We start from the raw sequence: 10,874 nt of genomic DNA on the forward strand, positions 1-10,874 counted from the left end.
ATTAAGAAGCACTTTGCAGAGAACAGTGCTAACAGCCCAAGTGTATTTTTCTCTCACCATGCTGCTTGTTAACAAAAGTTAGGTTAACACTTTCAGCTACTCATGGACACAACAAACACGTGATGAACTGGATGGATGTCATCACCTCCACTGCTTTTAGTGTCCAGTCAGCAGCTGTAGGAGAGCCCTACAAACCTCATTGCTTATAGAGTTCATATCAGAGCTTTCAGACACCTGATTTAGAAATGTAAATACTTTCAATACTATTGCCCACTGTGCTGCAAGCCTTGGCCCCAGCCAGCAAAGAAAGGAGCACAATAGTGCCTAAGATGTAAACCCCATCCCTCCTGATGTGTCTGAAGGCCAACAATGAAGGTAGGAATTGGAAACTAACACACAATCCAGTATTAGTACACACCTTTAAACTTTATTTGAACTTTTAACAATATTCTCACCTGTTCAATTAAATGCCAGGGAGCTTAAAAAAGCTTCTGCTTTAATTATGAAAAAGTCTGGAGCCATGTGGCATCTCAGTTTATGATTACAATTACTAGGAGTTCACAACAGCCAACATCTTGGTAAATTCTTGGGCCTCCAAGACAATAACAAAAACATAGAGCAAGGGAATTATCTCAAATAATGATTTGCAGCTGCCTTGAAAAACTCAATCAGTTTGGCCATCCACACTTTTTAAGCTGCTGTTCTTCAGCATATCTCAGTGTCCTTTGGCACATCAGTTGCCATGCTCAAGTAAAACTGTAACCGACACAAACTGAAACAACTCAAACTCGAAAATTTCCTATCATGTCAGGAACAACCATTTACAAGTTTGGGTTAGCACCTTTTTTAGCCAAGTGGTATCTTTCCAGTGCATTCCAAAGAAAACAAGTGTCCTTCTGCAGAGCAGCTGTGGCCTGGAAATAAATTCAGTCCTTCACTGGGGTTAAAGCTTTATTTATAGAAAGGTGACTGCATTAACTGCAGCAATATTTGCATTGGATTTGAACTCAGCACTAACAGGTTAATATTTACATTTAGGTAACACTTAAACCAAAACAAACAGAACACAGCCAATCTTAAGAGCAGAAAGACAGACATACAAATGACAGACTGAAGAGTAAAAGTAATCACAATTATTTCACTCTGGATGATTTAGTCTGAAGGCCTATTTCTTAATCAGATTAGCAGGAAGAGTGGATTTGTCCAAATCATCAAAATATGGATGGTTCAAGGCCATTTTGCCAGAAATCCTTTTTGCAGGATCATAAATTAACATTTTCTGGAAGAACAAAACAAAATCACATTTACTTCCTCATGAAATATGAGCTAAAATCATGTTAAATACATATAATAATAACAACAACAACAACTACTACAAAGACAGTTCCCCCTTTGTTCTGTGCTCTCCTAGTTGGAGAGGTTATTTCCCCTACAAGTCAGTAGCAGTGTGTAGTACCTCAGAAGATGAAGAATCCCCTGTTCAATAACCAAGTACCACATCCACTGAACTAAATCCAGAACCAGGCAACCAAGCAGCAATAATTGTCTCAGCTTCTTACAGAGGGAAATTAATAAGCTTTAGGCTGGTAAAGCCCTAAATGTTTACAAGCACAAGTGGTCAGACACTTGTTTGTTGCTGACATTGAGCAAAGTGATGTCAAATGGCTTCTGCTCAGGTTGGTGACTTTAAAATAAGAGAATGCTCACTCAGTTTCAAAATCCAAATTGGAAAGTAGATGACAAGCAGGTAGAACTGAAGAAAACAGTTAACACTTGAGTCTCTTTGCAATAAAATATTTCAGTTGAATACCTCAAAGGTGATGAGAGCAAAAAGAGGGTGTATCACAGCCATTAAAATAACCCTCAGAAGTTTCTAAAACAGGAGGAAATTTGTTTTCCTAGCCATTAAAAAAAAAGTATCTGTAGCTTATACAAGGGGTCAAAACAGGAATGAAGCAGTTTTTTACTAGGCCAAACATGAGCAAAGCCTTTTTATTTCTCCTTACTAAAGGACAGACAGACCATTTCAAATTCAAGTAATCAGGATTCCACCAGCTGCCTCTCCCCTGTCTGCACAACAAATTTGTTTTCCAGAACAAAACTTAACCGGTCTTACTCTGCCCAGTATTCAGTCTTGACATTTAATTATCTTTACACTTCATTCTACAGGGAGTCTTCCAGGTTGATTTAAACCACTGAATTTGCATTTATATTCTCTGAACTTCTGCCAAATACAATGCTGCCTCTAGATTTAACCTTGCATGCCCAATTTTACTTTGTGGCAGGTTCCCATTACCTATACCTAGAACAGTGTCCTGTAGTTAATTCTGATATCAAAGTTTCTCTCAAAATTGACTCAAAGAGGGGAATTTCCCTGAAGAGATGCTGTGACACTGAGACTACAGCACCAAAACTGATAGAGCAAGTGAAGGAAACCTCTCTGAGCAGTCTGGAACATTAGTTTTCCCTGGTACCTACTGTCCTGATAATTCAAAGCTTTTGAGGACAGCCATCAAGTGCTTTGAAATGCTGGCCATAGAAGTCATTTAGCTTATGAAGGTCTTAAACTCACAACCTCACTCATGCAATCTGAATTACACATGTTTGTGTTAAGACATTGTCAAAGACAGCTCCTTTACATACATCTGCAATAGTCTATTGAAAAAAAATTAAACATTGAAACATTTTCATTGATAAATCTGAGCTTGTGCTCTAGAACAAACTATTTAGTTTTGTTGCCTTTAAAGTTATATTATGGGTTTAAAAGACTTTAAAGTGCCATGTGAAACTTAAAGGTATTCCAGTCAGGAACACCACTGTCACCACACACTAATAGGAAACTAAAATGTGAACATTGATTAAGGCAGAACTGTACAAGACTTAGAGAATGTAATATGCTTTGAGAGTAGAATTATGTTAACACCATGAAGAACTAGTCCTCCTTTTTTTTTTGCCTTTATTAGTAGGAGCCCAGCCATTGGTTTCACAGAGTGAAGCCCCACCTAAGCTCAGATGAGCCCTTGGCAGGTCCTTTTCATGCAGTTATTTCAACAAGATTCTCTTGCCTGTTCCTTTTATTTTAGTTTGTAAATACATTCAGCAATAATTCTATTTCAAACTGATTTAATAAAGATGCTGTCAGGGGCTGTATCTCTTTAAGACGGCTGTGCTACAAGGTTCAGAGCTATCCAGGACCACTGCATGTTCAACAAATGCTCAGGCTGTCAGCGTGAACTGGGGCTGTCCCCCAAGAAAAACTGAGAAATTGTGATCATTTGAGCTTTTTGGGTAACACTGCTTCATTCAGAGCATTCTGCCATATTACCAAAATGGGTGATGAACTGCTCTGTGACTGCTCACAGCCATGAGCCAGGTACACAGCTACTGCTGTGCAAGGGGGTTCTGAAGTGTCAGCTTGCCTTGAGACACACAGAGCACCCAACCCACAGCCCCATCTGTAGGTCTGCACTGTACAAATGCAGCTTTAGAACAGCTAAGGTACATTATTATACCTCAGGACATGTAAGAGTACACCTAAGATGTGACCTAAATTAGCCCTCAGTGGCAGCACATGAGCTGGAGAGCACTAAATGGAAAAGACTGATGAAGAGCTTGCCAATTAAAAGCCTGGTGTGGTGGTTTAACTGCCTGGCCACAGAACTAAAGGAAACCCACACAGACACAAAAGATACCAATTAAAAGTTAATACACCACAGGCAAAAATATTTAGCTCCAAATTTAAGGGCAATTGAGACAGACACTACAGACAGACTTGAACTAAGTTTCTTGTCTCAGCTAATCAATACATTCAGCTGTTTCTATCCTTGTATTCAGTTAAGACCATCATGAAAATTTAACCAGGATGAGTCCACCAAGCTTAATTCACATGCTACCACAAAACAAACAATTCCAACTGGTTCAGCAGTCACACAGCCACATCACAACTGGTGCTGGAAGAAAGGTGACAGCCACTTTATGGGCAGAAGCCTTCACTAAAACCTCTTTGTAAAGACTCATCCTCACTTTCAAGTTATACGTGGCTTATTATTATCAAAAAGCTGAGGCATAATTGCTTCAAGTGAAAAACAGTCTGGTATCGCTTGTGAAAGGAATTAATGTCACACAAGGTGTGAGTTGTACAAGAAGGAAGGCTGATACCACTGCTGATAGCTTGAAGATGTCCATATTTTCCTCCCAGCTATGACTGATGAGTACAGCTTTGTGTATTCTGGAGTATTTCAAACAGCCCACTCAGGTTTTAATCAGCACTTTAGGACAGACTACTTACAGCCAGCAGATCAAGTCCATCTTTATCCAAGTTTTTGACATGTGTTTCAAGACTGACAGGTTTCCATTTTGGGAATGTGTTTTTATAGTCTTGCAGGGATTCCACCTCAGGCCATACCTCGTTGTTGGGGGTCCCTAAAGCTCTGTGCAAGCATAAGCAAAACATTAAGCAATTTAGTCTGAAAGCTATGTGCTATTACACTTTTAATTACACACAACTGTTGTGTGGTGCCACACAGGCAGCAAGCAAAGGGTCAGCCTTACATACCTGAAGATTCTGAAGATCTGGTCAATCTCTGAATCCCCATGGAAAAGTGGCTTTTTAGTTGCCAGCTCAGCAAATATGGTTCCTATGCTCCAGATATCTACAGGAGTAGAGTAACGAGCAGATCCCAGCAGCACTTCTGGAGATCTGTACCACAGTGTCACTACCTGTGGAACAAGGGAAGGTTAAGTTTGTGGAATCAGCTCCTTTAATTGACTGCAAGATCAATGGTTCATTTGTTATTAAGCAGCATGCAGTTTTTTGCCAAAAATAGCCAGTACTATAAGTTTTAGTGGAAGTGTAACAATAGTTTCAAACTTCATTTGTAGACAAACCAACTCCACTGCAGTAGCTTCTACTTCAAGAAAAGCAGCTGCCTGCACAACTTCCCTAAGAGCAGGAATCCTTTGGCACCCAGTCACAAAACCCCTCAAACCCAAGTGCTGTGCAAAGCAAAAATGCCTTTATTACACAGCAAGCAACAAGTTTGAGTCCATCTGACTCACTCTGAGTGGGATTTATAAAATGTTTTGGAACCTTAGCGTGAAACCACAGTCAAAGAACTGGAAAATTGTTTTGGAAAACAAAACCTAACTTTTTTATAGTTTTGTTAGCTTATGGCTTGAAAAAACTGTTTCTTTTTAGCTGTTTCAGAATGAGTTCTTAGCAGAGAGCACATGCACACTATCCAAACCCCCAGAGGTATGTCCCAACTCACTTCATGGGTGTAGACCCGCACTGGGATTCCAAAGGCTCGGGCCAATCCAAAGTCTGCCAGTTTAATCACTCCCTTGTCATCTATCAGGAGATTCTGAGGTTTCAAGTCTCTGTGCAGAACTCTTCTTGAGTGGCAGAAGACAATGCCTTGCAAAATTTGGTACAGATAACTCTAGAAAGGATGAGGTGGCAGGAAAGAAAGAAAGGAGTTACCTTTAGTACATGTCAGTGTCCTGCAACACAAAGGTGTTCCCTTCATTAGCTCTCCCCACAGCAGCAGGAAATGGAGATCCAAAGCATTGCAGATACTAAGTTAATATCAATCAAAAAGCTACACAAATTAAAATTAGTTTAAGGCAGTTTAATCTCAGTAATTAAAAGATTTTCAAGTGGCATTTGAAAGCAAGACTCACATTCCTCTTATTATCTACTGTTACTTATTTAACCTTTCATTTCTGCTCAAGGAGTTAATTATACTGAAAGTAAGAGCTGCTTATGGCTTAGTAGGTCATCATTAAATTCCCTCTTGGGTTAAGAAATTGCCCGCATTACCTTGACACGTGAACGCTCCAGATACTGGCCAGATGGAATACTATCCAAATATTTCTTGAGATCCATGGAAAGGAATTCAAAGACAAGGTACAGTCTCGAATCCTGCATGAGAACATCCTGAAGACTAAAAATTGAGTATACAATTACTTCCACTGCAAAATACATGGACTCCCATTTCCTTTCTCAACAGGGATACAAGCTGATATTTCCAGGTTTCTATTGTGGAAGTCTTAAAAGTCTTCAAACAACTGAGTGAGTTATACTGTCACCTGGATAATCAAGTATAGCTGAAAGTGTCAAACTAAGATAAAAGCCTATAAGCTTCCTCTTAAGCTTATGTTCTTTCAAATCAGACACAGAAGTCTGAAGAAAAAATACTTTTGCCATTAAAAAACCCCACCTGTGGGTGTTGGTGCCTAGCTTCTCTTAGAGGCTGGCCTGTCACAGCAGAGCCTGAATTATTGGGAACTTAAGGGAATATTTAATAGGAATCCAACAGACACAGCAGGATTTGCACACATTTTTAAGTATCTCCATCATCCTTATTGGAGTGGAAGGGTTCCTAAACCCAAACATGCACACATTGAGACACTACCTGGCTGGAACCTGGCCAGTTTTAAAGCACATTAAAAATCAAGTACTTTGCTGCATCAAAGAGCAAGCAAATATGCTGTGGGAAGACAAAGGCTGCAATCATTTTTACATGTCAGACAGTCACAGATGGAAGTTTCACCCATAGCTCAGGTGTGCCAGCTATGACAGCATCAAAACACATCTAAACTTCTGCTACAGAACAGCAGGGAGAACATCACAACACTTAAGTCAAACAGTATTCCAAGGTGGTAAATAAATTTCTGAGTCTGCCTTAAGTAAGAGCTACAGCCAGTTTTCATGAGGTATGCTGCCTCCATTCTCACAATAACCTCTCTGAAAAGAATTTACATAAATTTGTAAATTAACAAAAAGTAGTTAGAGTCCTAGAACAAAAAGAGGCAGCATGAGGAAGGCTTAATTAGAAAACTGGCATAAATATGGAGTTTAAAACATTTGCTGCAAAGCAGATACTGTATTAAGCAGAGAGGTTCTCATCTCACTAGAGGAGTGGAAAAATAATTTATGATCTGATGGGAGCTAGTGCCCCTCCAAGAGTTTAGCTAAATAGCAGCATATGCATACCAGACTATATTGGGATGATTCAGCTCTTTTAATAAAGAAATTTCTCGGATAGCAGTGCTTGGAACACCTTCCTCCTCACTTTCTAGGCGTATTTTCTTCATTGCAACCACCTGGCCTGTGGTTTTGTGACGACCTTTATACACAACACCATAGGTACCTGAACAAAAAGACAGTGAAACAAATATAGAAGTACCAGCTTCAGGTACAAATAAGTTATTGCAAACTAGAGGTGCTAACATAGGTAAAATCCTTACAAATGGAGTATTTGTTTAGATTACAAAGTACTACTTAGCTGTAGAGTTAAACTGAGCAATATTTTTGTTTGTTTAAAGAAGGCCACCCATGAAGTGTAGCATTTGTTAGGACAGGTACTAAGAAGCCTAAGTGTGAAAGGTGAATATTTGGAAGATGTAGTTATAAAATCAGGTACTATTCCAGTTTCAAGTTGATTAACTTTCAGGCAAGATCATTAGAAAAGATTATGATTTTGCCATTGATACATCATATTAAAATGCTAAAGGTTTAGCTGTAAAGGGAAGTAGTGCTCCTTCCAGCCATCCACGGGTGTGAGCTGTAGAAATACCTCTGGCTCAATGCTCAGTGCAGGAGAGAGCCTAGTGCTGTGGGTCTCAGCAGAAGCTGAAACTGGAACCAAGAGTAAATCTCAAATCAACCCATCTTAATTATCAGTGCTCACAGAAGCACAACCCTCAAACCAAGACATCATAAGCCTTCTCTTTTTACCTTTCTTGAAGCATTAATCCCTCACAGGAAACCCAAACTAGTTTATTTCAGAAAGATTCAGGCACAAGGCTTTGGTTACAAAGCTTTGTTACAAGATCCAAGCACACCTTTTGCTATTGCCTCAGAGTGGGCAATCTCAGAGCAATGTACTTTAAACTCTCAATTTATAAAAAACAGAATTCTACAGTGATCACAGACTGGATTTCCAGTAACAGGAAGGTTGTGACCAGCACCTGCATTGGAGCCATCTTCTTAGTGCCTCAATATGAAGCAACTGTTAAAAAATCACTTCTCCACAGAGCTTTGCTATCTTGCTTTCCTCTGACACCTGCCCTGCCTGTATATAATCAGAGCAGAACAATCCAGAAAACACGACTCCCTACCAGAGCTCCAAGCAAAGCAACATTGCACAACTTCAGGGGCAACTGGTAACTTCATAGTCAGAGAAATGGGGGAGCTTCCTAAGCTGTAAGCTGCTTTCAGGACTCAGAACATATTTTTTCTTCCATTTGGAGAAATGTTACAGCATTAGCCATCAAAATGAAGGCAGACACTTTTCAACACTGGCCAGTTGTTTTTAAAACGACCACGTCACTTTCAAAAAAAGGGGCAGGCTGAAAGTTTTTACAGATATACATAGCTACCACAGTAATTAAGCCACAGGCTTATTTAGCCACTTGGTGAATCTCAGCGTTTCCTGTAACAGGCAGAGTGCACAGATCTTCTGGGACACTTCATAGCTCAAACCGTGGAGCATTTCAAAGCTCACTGTTCCCCATACTTACCTTCCCCAATCTTCTCTATTTTCGTGTAATCGTCCATTGCTGCGGTTATCTCTGAAATGGACGGGAAAAAAGAAGCAGAAAATGAGGGTGAACAGTTGCTGTCCTGAACACAGACAAGTCATTGAACCTGTGCCAAGTCTTTAGAAGCGAGTAGTGCCTCACGAAATTAAGATGTAATGTGAAACACTTACTGTTCTCATCAACAGGAACACTGAACATATTTATTCCAAATTCCAGCTAGAAAAACTACACCCCAAGGTACGAAAAGGCAATTAACTCCAAGCAGAAAAAAAAATATTTAAAAATCTTCGGAGAAAACTTTTCCAGGGGACTGAAAAACGTGCACCCTACTCATAATTTTTACCTAACTACTCGCTTAAGAGGAACGAGCTAGAAACGGATAAAAAAATTAGCTAGAAATGGACAGGAATGCTCCTATGCAAAACTGCGGAACCGGGTGTGAGCCACGCCAGGGGACACGGGCCCAGGGTGACACCGCACGGCGGGAGGCGACAGCCGGGACCGGCACTCCGCACCTCCCCCGCTGCTCCGCACCGGCACCAGCTCCGGCTCCGGGGGTCACGGACACCGAGCCACCTCCGACTCCGGGGGTCACGGACACCGAGCCACCTCCGGCTCCGGGGGTGCACGGACACCGAGCCACCTCCGGCGGTCACGGACACCGAGTCACCTCCGGCTCCGGGGGGCCACGGACACCGAGTCACCTCCGGCTCCGGGGGGCCACGGACACCGAGTCACCTCCGGCTCCGGGGGTGCACGGACACCGAGCCACCTCCGGCTCCGGGGGTGCACGAACACCGAGTCACCTCCGGCTCCGGGGGTGCACGGACACCGAGCCACCTCCGGCTCCGGGGGTGCACGAACACCGAGTCACCTCCGGCTCCGGGGGTGCACGAACACCGAGTCACCTCCGGCTCCGGGGGGGAGGAGGGGGTCACGGACACCGGGCAGAGCCCCGTTACCTCCAGCTCCGTGCGGCTGCTGGCTCCGGGCAGGCCGCGCTCGGTGCAGCCCAGCCCCCGTCGCGCTCCCGCCGCCCCGAGGCGCTCCCCCGCTCCCTGGCCGTCTCTGCGGGGCGTTCCCCGCCGCGCACCGGGCCGGGTCGGTCCGGGCGGCCGCGCTGTGCCCCGGGCTGGGGAGCGGGACCCCGCGCGGGCTCGGGAGCGCGCATCCCTCCGCCCCGGCCGCCCCCGGCCGCGCGCGCCAACGGCCCCGCCGCGCGCCCCTCACCTGCGGAGCCGCCGCGCGCGCGCGCCGCACGAGCCGCCGCCGCTCAGGCACGTCCGCAGCGCCGCGCGGACCGGGGGCGGGGCCGCCGCGCATTCGAACCGGCCGCCTGCCGCGCTCCGCCAATGGCGCCGCGCCGGGCCCGTTCAAAGCGGCCAATCAGCGCGCTCCGCGCCAAAGCGAGGCCCAAAGGGCGGCTTTCGGCTCCGCCAGGGGGAAATAGAGAAATGCTGCGCGGGCGGGCGCGGCAAGCTAAGGGTGCGCCGGACGTCTCCTTGGTTTGCCGTCACCGCGAGTGCAGGCAGTCTGGCAGGGCGGGTGGGTCGTTCCGCGTAGCCCTCAGCCGGTGACACGGGGGCGCTGGGACGGCGCCGCTGGGCGGACTGGGCACGATCCCAGAGGCACGGAACGGGTCAGGCTGCAAGGGACACCTGTGGGTCACCTGGTCCCACCTCTCTGCTCATGCAGAGCCGTTCCAGCGCACATGGCACAGGATCAAGTCCAGACGGTTCTGGGATATCTCCAGCGAGTAAGAATCCACGTCCTCTGTGGGCAGTCTGTCCCAGAGCTCGCTCACCTCACAGGTAGAGTTCTGCCTCGTAGAACTCCTGGGCATTCGTTCCTGCCAATTCCTCTGGTGCCATTGCTGGTCCCAGGGAGCAGCGCCTGGTCCCTGCTCTGAGCCCTCCCTGCAGTCAGGCACGGTGTCCCCTCTGAGGGACCCACAGGGACGATGTTCCCTCTGAGGGACACGCACAGGGACGGTGTCCCCTCTGAGAGACCCACAGGGACGGTGTCCCCTCTGAGGGACACGCACAGGGACGGTGTCCCCTCTGAGGGACCCACAGGGACGATGTTCCCTCTGAGGGACACGCACAGGGACGGTGTCCCCTCTGAGGGACCCACGTGGGGACGGTGTCCCCTCTGAGGGACCCACGCAGGGACGGTGTTCCCTCTGAGGGACACACACAGGGACGATGTCCCCTCTGAGGGACACGCACAGGGACGGTGTCCCCTCTGAGGGACACGCACAGGGACGGTGTCCCCTCAGAGGGACACGCACAGGGACGGTGTTCCCTCTGAGGGACCCACAGGGACGG

The 10,874-nt window shown here is 45.4% G+C and overlaps 1 protein-coding gene across 1 annotated transcript; it reads right to left on the bottom strand.

Moving 5' to 3' along the window:
* Positions 1-407: 407 nt before the first annotated feature.
* CDK1 (cyclin dependent kinase 1) lies at positions 408-9,809 on the bottom strand. Its single transcript, XM_058029189.1, has 8 exons — positions 9,778-9,809; positions 8,527-8,577; positions 6,998-7,154; positions 5,822-5,945; positions 5,271-5,441; positions 4,556-4,719; positions 4,289-4,430; positions 408-1,279 (listed from the first exon to the last, which is right to left on the bottom strand). Exons 2-8 carry the CDS (start codon positions 8,561-8,563, stop codon positions 1,166-1,168), a joined length of 909 nt encoding a protein of 302 aa, XP_057885172.1. The 5' UTR covers positions 8,564-8,577; positions 9,778-9,809; the 3' UTR covers positions 408-1,165.
* Between the last annotated feature and the right edge of the window lie 1,065 nt (positions 9,810-10,874).

The sequence above is a fragment of the Melospiza georgiana genome, chromosome 8, assembly GCF_028018845.1.
Source record: "Melospiza georgiana isolate bMelGeo1 chromosome 8, bMelGeo1.pri, whole genome shotgun sequence".
Classification (NCBI taxonomy): Eukaryota; Metazoa; Chordata; class Aves; order Passeriformes; family Passerellidae; genus Melospiza; species Melospiza georgiana.